Raw genomic sequence first — 22,500 nt, forward strand, 5'->3', positions numbered from 1 at the left:
GGCGTCACATTAAAAAAAAAAAAAGAAAAAAACATCAACGCATGTAGATAAACTTGAAATAAGGGGAAATTGGTGATGACCACGAAATCTCTGATTTACAGGGAGAAGTAACTCCTGCTTGCTCAATATCTAAACGCCCTCCACTATATTACAACAGATAAACATGAGGCAAATCACCTACCGTCCGTCACATGCTAGAGTAAGGCTTAATTCAGACCATTCAGACGAGAGTATTTTTTGTTTCCGCACGGGAAGATTTTCGCTCATCAGGAGGCATGTCTTCACAAGAATGGATTTTCCCCGAACGGCCTTTTAATTTCTATTAGCAGTTGCACTGAATCGCGCGGATGAGCATTGCAAGAGGCTAGTAAATCACTAATTATCCAAAGCCTAATTGATTTCTACCTCTAGCGAAGAAAATCGGGCGGGATCAAACCATTCGTGTGAAGCAAGCCTAAGTTGGTGGCAGCTTTAGATGTCATCTTAAAGAAGTGATCAATTGTACACTTTTTCCCTGTCTTATATTTTCATAATTAGGCATATCGGTTCATATGCCTGGTTTGATATGGAAACTATAGGGAATTAGATAAAACTTTACCCAATTAATGTTAGAAGATTAAAACCTTTGCTGTAAATATATACAGTAAATCCAATGATTGGAAAATGAATAGTACGAATAGAAAATAATTAGAGAATTATTACGGTATCAACAAATGCAATAAAGCAAATAGACTCGGTTTGCAAAAAAAAAAAAAATAAAAAAAAATCGATATTACGTAAATGAGCTCATATAAACAAGAAGAATCGAAAAAGAATGAATGAAAGGTGAAGAAGGTCCATGCTCGCACAATCACACAAACACGGAGAAATACCTTAATGAGAGCTTCTGTCTAATAGGTACTAAGGACCTAATGTATTTTGCAGCTTTGAAGTTTCCTTCCAGCTGAAAAGTGGGTCAATGAAAGAAAAAAAAGGGAGTTTATGTTCACACGGTCCGAAAGTAAAAGTGATTTCTGAGGAATAACATTTCAAAATAACTTCGATTAATTTCAAAACACAATTACTTTGTTACTGATAAACTATAACAATGATTGCATACTAAAAAAGCCCAATGGTAATGTTATGATGAACGAAGCATAAATTTGGCATATTAATCAATACGAATGAAAAAAAAATATCCTCAAGAGTTATGACTCTATAGGGGTAATGTGCATTAATACGTTCAAGTGTTATTTGAATAAAGACCAAATTCCGTGTAAATCTATCGTAATTGATAATGAATTTCTTGAACAGGCAACCCGAACTAGAAAATAAACTCAAACTAAAACTACCTGAAAAAGGGGGATAAATTCATAGCACTGTTAGATCTGAATTAACAAAACGTTCGAAGGTAAAGTTGCTGCTTAACGTTGATCAAATTTACATTTAAATTATTATCATTATTATTATTATTACTAGCCAAGCTACAACCCTAGTTGGAAAAGCCAGATGCTACAAGCCCAAGGGCTCCAATAGGGAAAAATAGCCCAGTGAGGAAAGGAATTAACTAAATAAATAAATGATGAGAACAAATTAACAGTAAATCATTCTAAAAACAGTAACAACGTCAAAACAGATATGTCATATATAAACTATTAACAACGTCAAAACGGATATGTCATATATAAACTATAAAAAGACCCATGTCAGCCTGGTCAACATGAAAACATTTGCTCCAACTTTGAACTTTTGAAGTTCTACTGATTCAACTACCTGATTAGGAAGATCATTCCACAACTTGGTAACAGCTGGAATAAAACTTCTAGAATACTGTGTAGTATTGAGCTTCATGATGCAGAAGGCCTGGCAATTAGAATTAACTGCCTGCCTAGTATTACGAAGAGGATAGAACTGTCCAGGGAGATCTGAATGTAAAGGATGGTCAGAGTTATGAAAAATCTTACGCAACATGCATAATGAACTAATTGAATGACGGTGCCAAAGATTAATATCTAGATCAGAAATAAGAAATTTAATAAACCGTAAGTTTCTGTCCAACAAATTAAGATGAAAATCAGCAGCTGAAGACCAGAGAGGAGAACAATACTCAAAAGAGGGTAGAATGAAAGAATTAAAACACTTCTTCACAATAGATTGATCACCGAAAATCTTGTTAAGACTTTCTCAATACGCCAATTTTTTGTGCAACTGAAGAAGACACAGACCTAATGTGTTTCTCAAAAGTAAATTTAGTTTTGAATGAACATTAATTTGGGGTCAGAGTTAATCTATAGGGAAGAATGTATTCTCATGTGATCTTCATTAAACCTAACAGTATCACGAGGACGTAAATTAGGAACTTTATGGCATCCCACAATAAAGATGTCCTTTCTATGGGTATTTTATCAAAACGGGGACACTCTTGTTTTATGATATCGTTGTAGAATAAGATTTTCTAATAAAAAAAAAAACCTGATGCAGTAAATATAAAATCAACCTTTTTCATGATATATGCTATTGAATACATATAAAATAAAACATAGATGAATACAACAAAACCGATAGTAAAATAAGACCTATTCATTAATATATTGAAATTATTATTCTATGACTTTGAATGAAACCCTCTTATGGAATTAACAAAATGTTTGCGTTTGGAAATACGTTTTAACAGTACAATATTGCACCGGCATAAGTGATTGGAAAGTAGTATTAACATAATTTTTAACCACAAAAATTTAGGGCAACTTAAAGTATGTAACGCATAAGCCAAAGAAAGCTACGTACCTCAAATATATTAGATTTTCCTCCAGTTTTCCAAAATCTATGTTCAAGGATAAATATGATATATTTTAAGTATTTTTTTTTTCACCAATTCATTTTATACATGGTCGTTGCATTTTAACTCAACAAAATCACACATTTCTATTTACCAAATACATTTAATCCATGAGGAAACCCAGGGTATATTTAATCACATATATTCCGCCAGCACTTATTTTCATCGTCAAAGAAATAAAATTTTCACTCATTTTGAAAGATTAAACAATACGCAATTCCAGATTTTTTTTTTTCTACGACAACGTCACGCGTTCGTGTAATTTCAAGCGGAAGGCACACAATAGTATAAATCTACATTTTATATTTTATCTTATTTTTATACTACATATGCAGTTTACTCTAACAGTCATGCATTCTCCATCATATGGCTCTGCACTACACAGTTTTCTAGAAGTTTTATTCCAGCTGTGACCAAGTTGTGCTATGACTTTCCTAATTAGGTAGTTGAATCGGTGGAACTTCAAAAGTTCAAACTTGCAGCGAATGTTTTAATGTTGGACAGGCTGACACGACTCTATAGTTTATATGTGAAAGATCTCTGTTAATGTTGTTATTGTTCTTAAAACATTTAATTTTGATTGTTTATTACATGTCTGGTTGTTAACTTATTTCCTTATATTCATTCTTCACTGGGTTATTTTGGAAAAGCAGGATGCTATAAACCCAAGGACTCCAACAGGGAGAAATAGCCCAGCAAGGAAAGGAAACAAGTAAATAAATAAACTATCAGGGAAGCAATGTACAATTAAAATAAAATATCTAAAAAACAGTATCAACATTAAAATAGATCTTTCCAAAAAACAAGAGAAATAGAAATAAGATAGAATATTAAGAGCTCTTGTGCTTATGGCATCCTGCTTTTCCAACTAAGGTTGCAGTTTAGCTAGTAGTAATAATAATAATAATAATAATAATAATAATAATAATAATAATAATAATAAAACACTGACCGCTAATACCTGTTGACAGCAGGATAGATTGACCCATTTATGACACAGCGTGATTGTGCAATTTACATACATCGTTTTTTTTTCTTTTTTGAGAACAACTGATCTCACCTGCCCTTTTTTTCCCAGTGGAAATCCCATGGCCAGTCAAGATTCATACCTTGATTTCTCTTCCCTTTGGTGCTCTGTATATCAACTTAACACCTTCCTGTAATTTCTAGTTACAACCATACTGATATATATATATATATATATATATATATATATATATATATATATATATATACATATATATATATATATATACATAAATATATATATATATATATATATATATATATATATATATATATATATACATATATATATATATATACATAAATATATATATATATATATATATATATATATATATATATATATATATATATATATATACATATAATGTATATACAAATATTATTATCCACAATTATTTTTTATACATATAAATATAATACATAAATACATATATATATATATATATATATATATATATATATATATATATATATATACAGTAAATATTCATCATTTGCATGTGCAACAAACTCATTTTCTAGGTCAAATCACATATGTGTATATAGTGTGAAAAGTAATGGGCAAGAACACTACTCCGAGGAACAGATATCACATCCCTTTAAACCGTAAACAATTTTCTTTTTCTTTTATCAAAAATGGAGGTTATATAATTTAGGAAAAACAGAAGAAGGCAATGAATTACATATTTTAAAGGCTTGGGATGTATGAAATGGACTAACCATATAATTATATTGTTATCATTACTAGTTAAGCTACACCCCGAGATGAAAAGCAGGATGTTTTAAGTCTAAGGGCTCCGACAGGGAAACATAGCCCAGTGACGAATGGGAACAAGGAAATAAATAAACTACAAGAGAAGAAGTAATGAACAATCAAAATAAAATATCTCAAGAACAGAAACAACATTTTAATAGATCTTCCATATATAAACTATAAAAACTTTAAAAAAACACAAGAAAGATAAGTAAGATATAATGGTGTGGCCAAGTTTACCCACGAGCAAGAGAACTCTACCTTAGGACAGTAGAAAACTATGGGGTAGAGGCTATGGCACTACCCTAGACTAGATAACATTGATTTCATTTTGGGTTGTCCTCCTAGAGAGCTGCTTACCATAGCTGAAGTCTCTTCTACCCTTACCAAAAGGAAAGAAGCAATTGAACAATTACAGTGTAATGGTTAACCACTTGAACGACGAAGAAATGTTTGGTAATCTGTGCTGTCAGGTGTATATAAAGAGAGGAAAATGTTGAAAGAATGAGCCAAACTATTCGGTGTATATATAGGCAAAGGAAAAATGAGCAGTAACGAGAGAGAAGGCTCCAATGTAGTGCTGTCTTGCCAGTCAAAGGACCCTATAACTCTTTAGCGATAATAACTCTAAGGGTGGCTGGTGCCTTGACCAACCTATTGCCTAGTGACTCCTATGACACAGCACTCTCCTCATAAATTTTCGGGTGTGAATTTACACAAACCAATTGCTTTGGACCATCCTTAAAGATTAAATGTCATTTTTGAGTGGGGATGCCTTAACATTGTGAAAAGGTTTGAGTATCGCCATAAGCCGTACTAGCCCGAGACACCAATACTAGGTTGGTTTGCTTTAACCGATCACACTAAAATCTTCAACTATCACTAATCCGCAGACGGCCAGCGTGGTGATGAAAATTGGCGAAACGCCTGACATGAATGAGGACAAGTCTGAGACCTTTGGCCAGCAGTGGACTAGCAACGGGTTCATTTGCTGTTGTTGTTGATGTTGTCATTGAAGGAAGAGAAAATCACTCTACAACTGACTTACATATAGTCATATTTTCTTCATAGAGGAGGATCAATACAGTTAACGTCCTTTTGTGTGTGTGAGAGAGAGAGAGAGAGAGAGAGAGAGAGAGAGAGAGAGAGAGAGAGACGTACAAGGGTAAAAATGAGGAAAATAAAAGGAAAAATATAAATATACACAAATTGAAATAAACGAATGTGGAATAAATATTCGCCAATTAGGATATGGACATTGTCACAAGAAATCAATTTAGTCTCATGATATATATAATATATTTATCAAGAGCATGTAGAAATAAAATGTGATGGGGATATGAGAGTAGCTATCAACCATAACTTGGAAAAAATGGAGAATGGTACCCGTATAGTTGTGGGCAGTTATATTATAGGCTTATTTAGCTTATAGAATTAACTCAAGATATAAATATTCTTCACACGAAAATTTTAATATCTAGATATCGGAAACTTCATGAGAATTTTTTTTTTTACAGAACTTTACTAAACTCCGGTTAATTTCGTGACTAACAACGCTTTAATCTTTCTCGCTCACCTGTTTTTTTTTCTTAATTAAAAGATCAACAGTAATAACATGATTATTATTATCCATATTAACTTTATTATTATTATCATTATTATTATTATTATTATTATTAGTAGTAGTAGTAGTAGTAGTAGTAGTAGTAGTAGTAGTCTGACCACATATAGAAATAATTACATAATGTGAATATATATATATATATATATATATATATATATATATATATATATATATAAAGAATGAGTTTCTTTTTCCCAAAGTTTTCGTAGAAAAGCGAAACAAAATTTGCTTCTAGTATTTCTCTCCAAGTCATTAATCAAAAGTTGGGTTTAAACTCGACGCATAATTTCTCTCATTCTTCCTCTGTAGTTACTTTTACATTTGAAAGGTAGGTTTTTTCTAATTCTCTCTCTCTCTCTCTCTCTCTCTCTCTCTCTCTCTCTCTCTCTCTCTCTCTCTCTCTTTCTCTCTCTCTCTCTCTCTCTCTCTCTCTCTCTCTCTCTCTCAAGACAATCGAACAGTTAAAAAACTCAACTCAAACTCGAAAACTTTCCATGCAATGCAGCAAGATAAAACCCTTTGACACCAAATACAGTTTTAGCAGAAACTGAAAAAAAAAATGAAAAATAAAAAATGACAAGTCGAATTAATGGTCGAATAGCTCCAAGATCTTTAGAACATAACCTGATATAGTCTTTTTGGACTCTTACAATAAGATTCAGAATTATTTTCTGCGAAAGGCCGTAAATATTTAACCATAAAAGCACACACCTCCGGGCCAGAAAAATACATTCATCGTACAAAACTTCCGACCAAACAGCAAAGAGACTCAAGTGCCAATGAGCCTTGTCCGGCAGACGAAGGCTTGCGCCCTTCTCTCGCAATGTGTGTATAATGATTAGGAACTGAAAAATTCCTACGAGTACACGAAGCAGTCTTAGCCAGGATTACACTTATTAAATCTCTGTGTAATAAGATTGGTCACTATGGTTGCATAATGGCACCCAGTTAGCGAGAGGGAGAATTTTAAAAGATTCGTTTTAATATACTGTGGTCTTAGGGGGGCGAAATCCCATTACAGCTTCGGTCCCTGTTCCAACACCTCTGGAACTGGTGATAGGGTCGGCGCTCACCTGATATGACCTTGAAAGGGCAGTGCTTAGTGCGAAGACAGGTGGGGTCGAACGCTTCCTGTCATTATATATATATGGTAAGGGACCAAAAGATAAAAAAGGAAGAAAAGAAATGAATTTACAGGAATGAGGTAAAATGGGTGGAGCCATGTTACACTCATTGAATAAAACTTTTTAAAATGAAAAACATATATATCATACACACACACACACACACACACACACATATATATATATATATATATATATATGTGTGTGTGTGTGTATGTATGTATGTATATATATGTATGTATATGTACGTATGTATGTATATATATATATATATATATATATATATATATATATATACATATATACATATATATATATATATACTGTATATATAATATGCACGACAAAACTTCACATAACAAATAACTGATAAAATCAATTACATCTAAACAGCTAAATCCCATTGAAAATAGGAAAACACGGGAAATTACAATTCAAAACTAGAAGTTGTGTATAACTTTAATAAAATGAAACCAGCTAGCGGACGATAGGTAAGAAGGAATAGAACCTAAACAAATAGTCTATTATATAATTAAGAGAAATTAAAAAAAAGGAACAAAAACGTCATTAATACAAGTTTACCATAAAATCAAAATGATAGTTGATTGAATGACAAATGAGAAGGTGGCTGTTTAATTACAAGACATGCGAAGAGTAGGCCTAGCTCTAGATGAATCAATTTCAAGCAATTTTAATTTTACCTTCAAGAAATTATTACCTAAAGCAGCATGACTGAAAAAAATAATGATAAAAAAGGTTGAAAATAAGCGTTGATTACACAATGCAACTATCAAAATGGAACCTTCACGCCAGATGAATACTTAGGAAAGCATAAAACTGTGAACATCAACGAACAGAGATGACTCAGCTGACACAATGTTTCCCAGATCTATTCCTGATGCAGACTGCAGAAACACCGTCAGACAAAACTCTCACATTATCACATTCATGGCAATTCTATCTACATTTCTGTTGTATACTATTCTCTCTCTCTCTCTCTCTCTCTCTCTCTCTCTCTCTCTCTCTCTGTGTGTGTGTGTGTGTGTGTGTGTTTGTGTGTGATATTCATTTCTTGTTAAAGATTTCTACATATCGAGCGCCCAAACCTATATTTAAAACTGTCCGTGATTTTACTGCATTCGTTGCCATTTCAAAAGAATTATAATCAAGCTATTGCTATCCATCTAACCAGACCGTAACTATCCATTTCACAAGAAATAGGATGAATCGGTTATTGAAAGAATCTGATGTATCTTGATCGTTAGCAGCTGTCTTATCGCTGACAAAGAACCAGAAAAAAGGGAGAAAAAAAATGCTTATGAGAGAAAACGGAGAGAGTCGGTGGAATTTCTTCGGGGGATAACTTGCTTATTCTGTTCTCGCTTGCAAACTATCCAATGTATTGTGAATAGTAAATTGGAAATAGTCCTTAAAATTCATTAACAAAGGAAGAGGTTGATTCGGCAAAATAGAATCATATACTTGATGGTAATAGTTGATCAGCTTTAGAAAATATCACGAAAAAGGTCAGCAAAACCTTGATTTTTATTTCTTATTAAGCAGTTGTGTATTAAGGCACACAAATTTCAGTTTCCATATATATATATATATATATATATATATATATATATATATATATATATATATATATATATATACATATATATATATATATATATACATATATATATATATATATATATATACATACATATACAAATACATACATACATTATGCTAGGGAAAATTATATGAACTGCAATAGCGAATTTCGTTCTTATAATGACTTACTATAATACTTTCCTGCTCCTACACCTTTCTTACATCTCCGATGTCTTTTCATTTTCATCTATCAATTAAACTCCTTCGCTATTGTAAGCCTCTGTTTTTCATGTATAATGTTTTACTTATTTTCTCAAACAAATAAAAAGGCTTCAGTTTTTGGTTCCTTAAGGCAACAGGAGAAAATCAAAAGCAAATAAAATTTAATTCCTGAACCACAAAGAAGAAAAGGAGGAGGAAATACATATTCAAATTCAATATGCTAAACACTCTCACAGTGACAAATGTTAAAAAATTATTCGCATGGATATAATACCAAATTTATGATAAGAATGATTGAACATTAATACACGACAAAAAGATTAAAATTCTAATTGATAACGATTACAGGAGTTACTGGTTTTATTCTCGTATGTTATAGTAGAGTGTGGAAGATACATTACCTGGCAAACGAGAAAACCCATCCCTAAAAGTTTCGTAGACTGACACGAAGGTGGAATTTTTACAGATGGGTAAATAGTCGAAAAAAAAATACGCAATCGTTTCTAAGAAAAACAACAAAACTTTGTTCCAATAAACTAAAATAGTGATTCAGTTCAGTAACAAATAATATAACAGCAAACAAAATGAAAAACTAGTAAATGTAGTTGAAGTACCGTATTCTCTCTCTCTCTCTCTCTCTCTCTCTCTCTCTCTCTCTCTCTCTCTCTCTCTCTCTCTCTCTCTCTCTCTCTCTCTCTCTCTATCTCTCTCTCATTATATATATATATATATATATATATATATATATATATGTATATATATATATATATATATATATATATATATATATATATATATATATATATATATATATATATATATATATATATATTAATGCACCAGAAGACGGCCATGAAAAGCAGTCAGATACAAAAATTATAGTATGGAGTTCAACAACTGTATATATTCTGTCCATCATAGGATAAAAAAAAATGCTTATTGGACTTTCATTCTCTCCCAAAGATTTGAAATCAAGTATCATAAAAGAGAAACCATTGAGTCTCTTTTCTCTCTGTTTCGTAATCAATCTGTTGTTTCTATTTCCCAAGATTTCGCATTGATGTAATAACATATTCAATAAAAATTTCGAAAAATAAATTTACGTTTTTCAAATGTAAATGGCAGTAATGCTTTAATTGTTAACTTGTAATGACTTCCAGAGGGCAAAGGATACATTTGGTTCGTTGTAATTACTGCAAATGGAAATTTTGGAAATACCATTGTTTTGCAATCGGCCTTAAGACCCGACCAGTTAATTGTCATTTTCTGTTTTTTATAATTTTACCATGGAATGAGACCGCCTTTCTGGAGCGCGGTACAAATAATTAATTAGCTGTTAAAAAGGAAAGGGAGCATAAAAATAGTTTAAATACCGTATTCTATAAAGGCAACCAGCACAAAATATTAAAGCACCAGAAAACGGCCAAGAAAACAAGATCTCAAAATAACTTCCAATGCAAACAGTAAATTCTGTCCTACAGTAGGAAAAATACTTATTGGACCTTCATCCTCACCTAAAGATTTAAAATCAACCATCATAAAAATGTACCTATTCCGTTTCTTTTTCTTTCTGTCCGAAAAAAAATGACACAGCCTTTTATAATCTTACCTTGGAATGAGACTGCCTTCCTGGAGCGCGGTGGGGTCAGCGAGAAATCAGCACTGTGCGTACTCAAACTGATATCGGAATCGTGAGAGAAACTCGAATTTGTTTTTCCTGCAAAAAAAGAAAGAAAAGAATAAATAAACGTGTCTGAAGTATTCATGATAAAGGACCTGAAAAAAGAAGAAAAATTTAGTTTATTTCTAATCTTTACTGAAAAATGGGAAAAGAATAAATTATCATGAATTATTTCTTCATGATAAAGGACCTAAAAAAGAAGACAAAATTGGGTTATTTCATACTTTTGGAATCTTTCCTAAAATAGTTTTTGTTCCTTTTATAATCAAATATAATTTCTTAACATATAAATTAATATAAAAACTTATCATAATAAATTATCGGAATCGTGAGAGAAACTCGAATTTGTTTTTCCTGCAAAAAAAGAAAGAAAAGAATAAATAAACGTGTCTGAAGTATTCATGATAAAGGACCTGAAAAAGAAGAAAAATTTAGTTTATTTCTAATCTTTACTGAAAAATGGGAAAAGAATAAATTATCATGAATTATTTCTTCATGATAAAGGACCTAAAAAAGAAGACAAAATTGGGTTATTTCATACTTTTGGAATCTTTCCTAAAATAGTTTTTGTTCCTTTTATAATCAAATATAATTTCTTAACATATAAATTAATATAAAAACTTATCATAATAAAATATAAAAGAATTCCATATTTAATTTAATGAAAAATAATCTTATGTGTTAGAATTTATGCATGGTAAGAAAATAAAATAAAAAGTACTACTATCTTCAGACTACTCCTTGGGTATTAAAAGGGAAGAATTTCAACTCCATCAAATTTCAACTTCTGTAGTTCCAAAATATTGAAAATAGTTATCACAGAACTGTATTATCACCAATCATATATTCACAATCATCTAAGTAATGAATTCTGATGACTATGGGGAAGGCCTTTGATAATTGCATAAAACTGGATCCGATTTCAGCATCTGAAAGTATCAGTCATAGAGATTGGGAAGCAACATGGAAGATAGCTATACGAATGTGAAAAAGATTGAAGAGATTGATGTAAAAAAGAATAATAATTAAGAGAGATATTCAAGATATTACCCAGTTTCAGCACCTTCTCACCGGCCACACAGTTTTCAACTCTCCCCCGAATAGTATTCTAAGATCAAATTCTTGACTTCATTAAGGCACCCTCTAATTTAAGAGGGGTGTTTTGGCGTGAGGTTACTAAAACTATGCCTTTTACCACCCTAGCTACAACACACAACACTCTATTGTGCACATTATACCTAACTCCTTTACGCCACCAGTCAAAAATAACTGCAAAGTAACTACAACACGGCAGCTTCGGCAATTTGTGGGAGATCGTGATTTCAGAGTGTACCTCTTGAGGTAACCCCTCTCACCAGGGTATGACGACTCCCTCTTCCTCCTACAGAAGGACGGAGAGAGACGGAATAGTCATAGGTCTAGCAATGCCGCTGAGCGTGACATTAAACACACACACACATATATATATATATATATATATATATATATATATATATATATATATATATACATACATATATATACATACATATATATATATATACACTTAATGTATATATATATATATATATATATATATATATATATATATACCCAGACACGTTGCTTTTTATATATAGGGACGATGGATTTCAGAGGATGAGGAAAGACTAAGCCTCCAAATGTTTCCTCCCCTCTGGAAGCAATGCTTCCAGAAAATGATAAACCTTAGGTTTTTTTTAACATATTTGAGAATAAGGTTATGAACTCCACGCAATTTTCCCAATGGTTGTGACTTACTGTAATCGACTAGCTACTAGATATATAATTCACACCGTTTGACAACAAGGGCACTATAATATTTAATTTTTTATCACGTCTCTTGTACTTTATTTATTTCCTTATTTCCTTTCCTCACTGGGCTATTTTTCCCTGTTGTAGTCCTTGGGCTTAGAGCATCCTGCTTTTCCAACTTAGGTGGTAGCTTGGATAATAATAATAATAATAATAATAATAATAATAATAATAATATTGATAAAGGAATGCGGTAACGGAAGCTGGAATTCGCATTGCCTGGTCCTCCTTGGTATTAGCTTGGGTGGAGAGGGGGCTTGGGATATATTTCAGTCTCTTGGGCATTGTCCTGCTTGATAGGGCAATGTCATTGTTCCTTGCTTCTGCCATCCATGAGTGGCCTTTTAACCTTTAAGGTGTTTATGACAGCCAATGGACCATCTATATAACATCCCGTACTCCCAAGTATCACCAAATTCTTTTATATCTTAATTCTTGTTCTTCCTCTAATCTCCTTTTCATTATGTGTATTTTCATCTTTAGTTTCCAAAACGGCTCTTTTCTTGACATTGAAGTCGATTTTCTTAAACATTCTTCTCCGGTTCACAGAACCATCTGTTTTCTATTTACATCTACTAATGAAGGATCAAATGTACAGTATTTTCAGCAACTGTTATTCTTATCACATCAAGTTATTCTTTCATATACTGTAATTTGTACTTCTGCATAGCATAACAAAACGTATCTTACATAATATCCTCTGTTTGCACTACCACAACAACAACGACAAAAAACACAGCCGTTTCTAGTCCGCTGCTGAAGAAAGGCCTCAACCCTGTCTTTCTTTTTGTTTGGGGTTAGGCCAGTTCTTGTCACTACGCTGGCCAATTTCAGATTGGTGATGCTGGGAGACTTTTGTCTGATCGCTCACAGCAGACCAACCTAGTATGGGTGGCCGTGGCTAGTACAGCTTTGCTGATCATGGCGATACACAAACCCTTTCACCACGTTTATCTTAAGCTACACGTATAAGATAATATACCCGAAACGAGATTCTTTCATTTGTATATCCTTTCGACATTACTGAAAACACTAATATTTCAATATCCTTTATCTACCTACTCTTACTTTAACAGTAAGTAGGAAATTCGCTTAAAAATCATTCTCAAAACAACACATTAAACCACATTTTTCATTATTTTAGCCTCATTTCCGTGCCTTGACATCATAACTAAATCTAATACAGTGGTGCAGTTTAGTATCATTCTATATCACATTACCACACTATTCCTGGCACCACAAAGAGTAACCTTATTCTAACCCGACATTTATTTGGTAACACCAGACAACAATCAGAGCTTGTCGTTCCAAGACCCTTAAAATGTTTTGTCATATCCATATCATTCGGCTTTCTCTCAACAACTACATCGACTGGGATATTGTTTCTCTTTACTTGTTCGACTGCTTGACGCTCATTTAAAACACCAAGAGTGCACTATTACGTATTCTATACCATACTTCTTCTACAACTATAGTAAAAGTTGTTGCTGTTGTTATTCAAAGATTTTCCAGACCAATTAGTGCCTAGTAGTAGTAGTAGTAGTAGTAGTAGTAGTAGTAGTAGTAAAAACCTAAGATAATAGCAATGAAACTAGTTCTTTATTCGAATTTATTTTAGCAATCCAATACTCAACGGAAGTATCTAAACTGCACATGGAGACTGAAATTTTCATTAATCTCTACAAAGTATTTCAAATGGGGAAACCACAATTATATCCTATATGATTTTAGAAACAAAAAAATCGTGAGATTTTAAAGTGCGGGTAAATACAATGTATTTCAATTATAAATATATAGTTTTTCTCGTAATTTTTCTTTAGTATTCAATGGATATCTGGCAGACTTAAATATCTAACGACAAAAAAACAATCCAGCCGTAATCAAAATAAATGAAACAACAACACAAAATATAACTTTTACAAGAGGTTATTTTATGAGACCAAATATACAGCAGGATATGCAGGATCCCACACAAGATGAAGAGCATAGCAGAAAGTTCAGAGGACGACTAATCCGATTATTATTATTATTATTATTATTATTATTATTATTATTATTATTATTATTATTATTATTATTATTACAAGTTAAGCTACAACCCTAGTTGGAAAAGCAGGATGCTATAAGCCCAAGGGCTCCAACTGGGAAAAATAACCCAGTGAGGAAAGGAAACAGGGAACAGTAACAATATTAAATCAGATCTTTCATATATAAACTATAAAAACTTAAAAGAAAACAAGAAGGAAAGAAATAAGATGAAGACTTCACAACCGGAGAGGAACCTAATTCGAACTCAAAACATCCCCAATTCCCCCATTAGGAGATTTGAGAAATTTATAAGAAACACAGCATCAGTCAGCAGGAGGAATCCAAGCCTCACTACAAAGTCCCCCCCCCCCCCCCTCCCCCAGGGCTCTGCAACTCTCCCATTTTGCAAAATCCATAAGTATCAACTTCAGCATCAGAAAATACGAAGCCAGTAGCCCAGAAGACCAGAAAACAAACAAGTAAAACTTGAAACCATAACAAGAAATATGTACCTTTATATAAATAAAATTGTAGCTAAACCACGCTTCATATTACTCTTACTAATACTAAACTTCCTAAACTTATTTCCTACCATGGTTAGTTAGCTAACTGTCACCACCAGGGTTTAAACTTTTAAAGTAACTACCTTACTTTGAGGTAATTTTCATGGCTTTAAGGTAATTCTAAGGTAATTTCGGTTTTACTTTAAGTATAGCTTAAAATTCAAGGAAATTGGAAAAAAGTTTCAAGGTAATCTAAGGTGAAAAGCAGCAGCATTTAAGGTAATGGCCACACGGTACATGCTCGAGTTTAAACCTTGGTCATCATTCTTCTTTCACACCTTTTCCAAACAGTTAAAACAAAACCCTAAGCATATCATGAAATTATACTGATACTAAGCTCCTCTGGGACTTTTAGAATACGTCTGTACTTATTACGTCACTGAATAATAGGAAGAAGTAACCAGTCGTCTTTATCATTTTTTTTTCCGCCGTAAACATTCCCCGACCACGCCAGACTCAAGGGCGTTGTCGGAATGTTCATTTGGGAGGGAGTCTTAAGAAGCACTAAATATGTATGAAAAATATAGGAAATATTAATAAATTATGATATAATTATTAAACTTGGCTCATAAAATTAAACTATTTCAGACTTTCGAGTGATTTGCAATGACAGTAAACACACACACACACACACACACACACACACACACACACACACACACACACACACATATATATATATATATATATATATATACATATACTTATATATATATATATATATATATATATATATATATATATATACATATACTTATATATATATATATATATATATATATATATATATATATATATATATATGTATTTATATATATATATATATATATATATATATATACATATATATATACATGTATTTCTATATGTATATATATATATATATATATATATATATATAAAAATATATACATGTATTTATATATGTGTATTTATATATGTATATATATATATATATATATATATATATATATATATATATATATATATATATATACATACATATGTGTGTGTGTGTCAGAAAGAATATGCAAACACAAGATGAAAATAAAGAAAACACATTCTTGAACATTTAATCCGATTGCTTATTTAAACAAGAAAGTCTGATTAAAAGCTAAATAATCGTGATCGCGAAAATAAATATATCGATTCTTACTCGCTCTCTTATAATCTGCAATTAACCTAACATTTTTGCTGTCACATGAGACCATCTGTTAGCCTACATATCTTATATCAAACGAGGAATTAATAGAAGTTAGTATTTATATAAAAATGTATAAAAGAAGTTGATCCATTTTCTTTTCTTTTAGTTACAATTATTCCACTTTAGGTAGTCTAAAATGTTCAATATATATACATATACATATACATACATATATATATATATATATATATATATATATATATATATATATGTATATAGATTATATAATATATTATGTATATATATATATTTATATATATATATATATATATATAAATATATATATATATATATATATATATATCTTTATATATACATATATATATATATTATATATATATATATATATATATATATTATATATATATATATCTTTATATTTACATATATATATATATATATATATATATATATATGTATATATCTGTATATATATACACACACACACATATATATATATATATATATATATACATATATATATATATATATATATATATATATATATATATATATATATATATATAAAACCTACATATCTTATATCAAACGAGGAATTAATTATTATTATTATTATTATTACTATCCAAGCTACAACCCTAATTGGAAAAGCAAGATGCTATAAGCCCAGGGGCTCCAATAGGGAAAAATAGCCCAGTGAGGAAAGGAAATAAGGAAATAAATAACTGAAGAGAACAAATTAACAATAAATTATTCTAAAAAAAGTAATGTCAAAAGAGATATATCATATATAAACTATTAACAACGTCAACAACAAAAATGTCATATATAAACTATAAAAAGACTCATGTCCGTCTGGTCAACAAAGAAGCATTTGCTCCAACTTTGAACTTTTGAAGTTCTACTGATTCAACAACCCGATTAGGAAGATCATTCCACAACTTGGTAACAGCTGGAATAAAACTTCTTGAGTACTGCGTAGTATTGAGTCTTATGATGGAGAAGGCCTGGCTATTAGAATTAACTGCCTGCCTAGTATTACGAACAGGATAGAATTGTCCAGGGAGATCTGAATGTAAAGGATGGTCAGAGTTATGAAAAATCTTATGCAACATGCATAATGAACTAATTGATCGACGGTGCCAGATATTAATATCTAGATCAGGAATAAGAAATTTAATAGACCGCAAGTTTCTGTCCAACAAATTAAGATGAGAATCAGCAGCTGAAGACCAGACAGGAGAACAATACTCAAAACAAGGTAGAATAAAAGAATTAAAACACTTCTTCAGAATAGATTGATCACCGAATATCTTAAAAGACTTTCTCAATACGCCAATTTTTTGTGCAATTGAAGAAGACACAGACCTTATATGTTTCTCAAAAGTAAATTTGCTGTCAAGAATCACGCCTAAAATTTTGAAAGAGTCATACAAATTTAAAGAAACATTATCAATACTGAGATCCGGATGTTGAGGAGCCACCGTCCTTGACCTACTTACAATCATACTTTGAGTTTTGTTAGGATTCAACTTCATACCCCATAATTTGCACCATGCACTAATTTTAGCTAAATCTCTATTAAGGGATTCACCAACCCCAGATCTACATAGTATTTATATAAAAATGTCTAAAAGAAATTGATCCAATTTTTATCTTTTATTTACAATTATTCCACTTCAGGCAGTCTAAAATTTTCTTATATATATATATATATATATATATATATATATATATATATATATATATATATATATGTATATATATATGTATATATATATATATATAATATAAATAATGTATATATATATATATATATATATATATATATATATATATATATATATATATCTTTATATACAGTATATTCAATTCAATGAATAGATTTTAACAAGGCAAACAAAAGATTATTATAAAATCTTTGTTAGGTTTGTTCATAACTAAAAACGTGTCCCACATAAAGCATACTTGGTCTTGCAATGAAGTATGCCGGGCCAAGTTACTTGAATTGTATGTATCATATTTAAATCTTCAGTGTCTCTGTATATTTAAGTACTAACGCGTCTCTCTTCGCAAGAGCCCGTGTCCCCCATTAGGTGGGCCAATCTAAAAACAAACAAACGTCTCTCTTGGAAGATAAGACGCAAACGGTATTCAAATTCAAGATGCAATTCTTCTGAGAAAAACAGAATAATCTTTCCAATATATTATAGTTCAAGTATCTGGCTAGTGAGGCCTTGGACGCTCATCATATACAAATATAGCCAGTCTCTAAGTCATTGCCTGCTCTGTTAAAAATTTGCCGAAAAAGGGGTAATCCTGGAATAAATGCTGCCAGGCATTTACAGTTTTAAAAACGGATATACAGACGTCAAATGAGTGATATTACGGTCACAACCCGTAAAAGATAATAACAAAATATTGTAAAAATTACTGTCGCCTGTATTTACTGAAATACGGCTGAGAACAGCATATTTTTTACGGAGAGAATTTCCGATTAAAATTACGGTTTTTTTTTTTTTTTTTTTTTTTTTTTTTAACAGTGTGCTAGGGCACAACCACTGACCCTTGTTACCAAGTTGTGGAATGATCTTCCTAATCGGGTAGTTGAATCAGTAGAACCAAAAGTTCAAAGTTGGAGCAAATGTTTTCATGTTGACCAGGCTGACATGAGTCTTTTTATAGTTTATATATGACATATCTGTTTTTGACGTTGTTAATAGTTTATATAGGACATATCTGTTTTGACGTTGATACTATTTTTAGAATGATTTATTGTTAATTTATTCTCATCCTTCATTTATTTCTTATTTCCTTTCCTCCCTGAGCTATTTTTCCCTATTGGAGCCCAGGGCATATAGCATCTTGCTTTTCCAACTAAGGATGTAACTTGGCTAGTAATAATAATAAAAATAATAATAATAATAAGCAACCTATAAACCTTAAGACCTTCTAGCTACTGTTACAGCGATAACCGGTGTCTTGAACTTACAGTAATAGGGTAAATCTTAATCACACCTAACATGCAAATATAGTACTTCGCGGCAGATAATATAGCGTGAAATCTGCATGTAAAAATTATAAGATTCCCCCCCAAAAATGGCAATGCACCAAGCAAATACAACAACGGCATCAATAAAAATATTCAATAGACCTCAAGAATTTGTTTGATAACTTAAGATTCGAGTCGGATGCTGAAGAATAAAGAGAATAATAATATTCATTACATGGCAGAGTAGAACAAGAGAAATCCCCAAGGAAAATGAGTCGCTTAAAAACCTCGAAAGACTTTTTCAGTACACCAGTTCTTTTTGCAGCTTACGATAAAGTATATAAAAAATGCTTCTAAATTGTGAATTTAAAATCAATAATAGCACATACAACGTAAGTGCGTGTAATTCAAGAAACAGTCACTCTATATATCTGGGTGCGTGAGCTTTATTGCCCTAAGCCTACTAACAATCCTTATTAATTAACTTCATCCCCAATAATTTGCATTATGCACTAATTTTAGCTGGATCTTTAGGGAGATTTACCAATAATACTTATTTCTTATCTGCTCTACCGAATCAGCTGGTTGTAGTTATGAAAGGGGGAGGGGGAGGGGGGAGAAGGTTGAATGTGTGTGTATGTGCGTGTATATCTATCAAATATTTAGTCGTCATTTTTGGCGGGTTGCGTACACTGGTAAGATATAAAAATAATGAATCAAAAACACGGTTTTTAGGATTTACAGATTAAATTCCTGTAGATCATCTACCATCGATCGTTAAGCACTCTTAGTATTCAATTAATTAAAAACTGAATACTACTACAAAGAAATGGTCTACTAAACCCCATCTGTTCAAATTTAAAAACAAGGGCCTATGATTTACAGGGTCAAGTGGATCACTGAAAGTCAAGACCGGACTTAGAAACTTCACGACTAGAATCTGGGGGTTTCTGTATGACCTTGAGAAAAGAAGAGCGATGGGCCAATTTACTATTATTAATTGTGGCAGTTGAAAAAAAACTAATTTGTTCTAAATTATGAGCAGGGAAGTTTCATCTTCTGGGTAAATAGGCACCAATATAAAAAGTACACTAGGAACATTCGCTTATCCTTTCTCGTGTGGAATAAAATACCGTGTGAAAGACAAACTCCGGTTCAATGATGATTGTAGACGTGCTTATTTGGAGAAGCAGGAGGCCTATCATCTTTGGATGGGTAACAGATCAGATTTGACTCGGAATTACTATACTCAGCTAAGAGCTTTTGCTCAGAGAGTTTATTCTTCAACTGAAAAATAATATAATTTAAACATAAAAGAAACCCTTTCTGGTACAACCCAGGAACTTGAGAGGTGGGATACCTTTAAATCTGCACGTTTTTTTCGAGCAAACCCATCGAGTTCAGACAACATTTTGACCTATTTTTATATATCATATTATTATATTAATTACTATAAGATTGCCCAAATATTGATGGCATTGTTGTAATGTGCCATTTCACATGGTACTTCCACATTTTCCCCATTTCATCAGCGTGCGCTGATTTATCCTCGAACAGTTTCACATTTCATAGCTATGTAAATCTTCAATCTATAATAGACAATTGCATATTTTTCCAGCCAACTATACTGACGCAAAAACTAACTTAGTTTTGTGTTTATCCAAGATACGCTAATAACTGAAAAACCAACTTATAAGACTTTGTAAGCCCTTGCTGGATATTTTTTTATGCGCACTGCTTTACCAAGAAGACAGAACTTGAACTGATTCAAGTATCCACAAATAGGTTCTAAACTACATAGATGGTTTATCTAAAACATATAGCAATCTTATACGTTTATTTTAGGTAAAACTAACTTTATACATCCACATTTCTTACAATTCTTTAACAAATCTTTAATGCAAAGACCGCCGAATTAAAAAAGAATACTTCAATGATTGAACTGGGGATTTTCAAGCGGTAATATATTTTGTCAATGTGAAGGTCTTCTAGTTGTCAAAAATGCTTTTAGTGGCTGATTATTATTATCATTAATATTATCATTATTATTATCATTATTATTATTATTATTATTACTATTTGTGGGTTTCTGATTCATGTTTTTAAAGAACTTCATTTACAATGAATATTCTTTGGAGTACTAAAAAGCATTTTTATGAATTCATGTTCTGTATATTTTCTTGCATGCGTACACATCCTCCTTCATACAATGTCTGTAAAATGTACCTATTTTCCATTATTCATATTGATCACTTTGTCTGTCATGTATACAGAATTTCCCACATTCAAGTGCTTGTGACGGCAAATTATAGATACCCTTATTTGCAGTATATACTTATGAACGTACACAAAGAATGTCAAGTTTACAGATTTCCCCTAACTTATGTTGCTCCTTAGCACATTGATATGACTAACCTGGTTATAAAGAAACCTTGGTTCAGAATCCACTTCTCGCCACCCGCTTCGTATATAACGAGTTAATACACAAACTAACAAACAACCTCGGCGGAAAATAAAGAGCAAAACTGTAGTGTACAAATAATTTTCCAAACCACGTTCAGGTATGTTAAAGTAGAGTGGAAACTGTGTTTCGAACACTATCAATGATGTATTAGTCAAATTCATTTTGTTATATTCCGTCTAAAGATTTTATATAAACTTGATTGACGTTTACTTGGGATGATATAGTTGAGCAGTCGAAGGGGTTAACTTGAATGAGTATGTCACTCAATCTAGATTAATGAAGAAAAGTTCTTCAATGCAGCACTGAGGCCCATCGAACGTACGCTTTAGTCATAAACTCTATATAACATAAAGTATCTATGACACCAAGTACTTACAAAATGATTCGCATATCATTAATAAAATGTCAGGATGCTAGAAAACTCTATTCAATCAACCAATATCATTAATAAGTCAGGCAGATAATTTGTTACAGGATTGTCCTGATAATATATCTTAGTCAGTTATTTTCAAGTTGCGAAGAGGATGCAGGAAGTTTGCGTACGTCTTTGCTTTTTATTTGCATAGTTTCTGGCGTTTCTCTAAATGTGGATGAGACACGC

The 22,500-nt window shown here is 31.6% G+C and overlaps 1 protein-coding gene across 2 annotated transcripts in view; it reads right to left on the reverse strand.

The window, feature by feature from the left end:
- Positions 1 to 22,500, reverse strand: part of Fbxl7 (F-box and leucine-rich repeat protein 7) — a 788,333-nt gene that overhangs the window by 556,679 nt on the left and 209,154 nt on the right. For both annotated transcript variants that reach the window (XM_068381784.1, XM_068381803.1), the window contains one exon: positions 10,783 to 10,890. In XM_068381784.1, the coding sequence (XP_068237885.1) occupies positions 10,783 to 10,890 (108 nt within the window). The remainder of the gene's footprint in view (positions 1 to 10,782; positions 10,891 to 22,500) is intronic.

This window comes from Palaemon carinicauda, chromosome 1 (genome assembly GCF_036898095.1).
Source record: "Palaemon carinicauda isolate YSFRI2023 chromosome 1, ASM3689809v2, whole genome shotgun sequence".
Taxonomy (NCBI): Eukaryota; Metazoa; Arthropoda; class Malacostraca; order Decapoda; family Palaemonidae; genus Palaemon; species Palaemon carinicauda.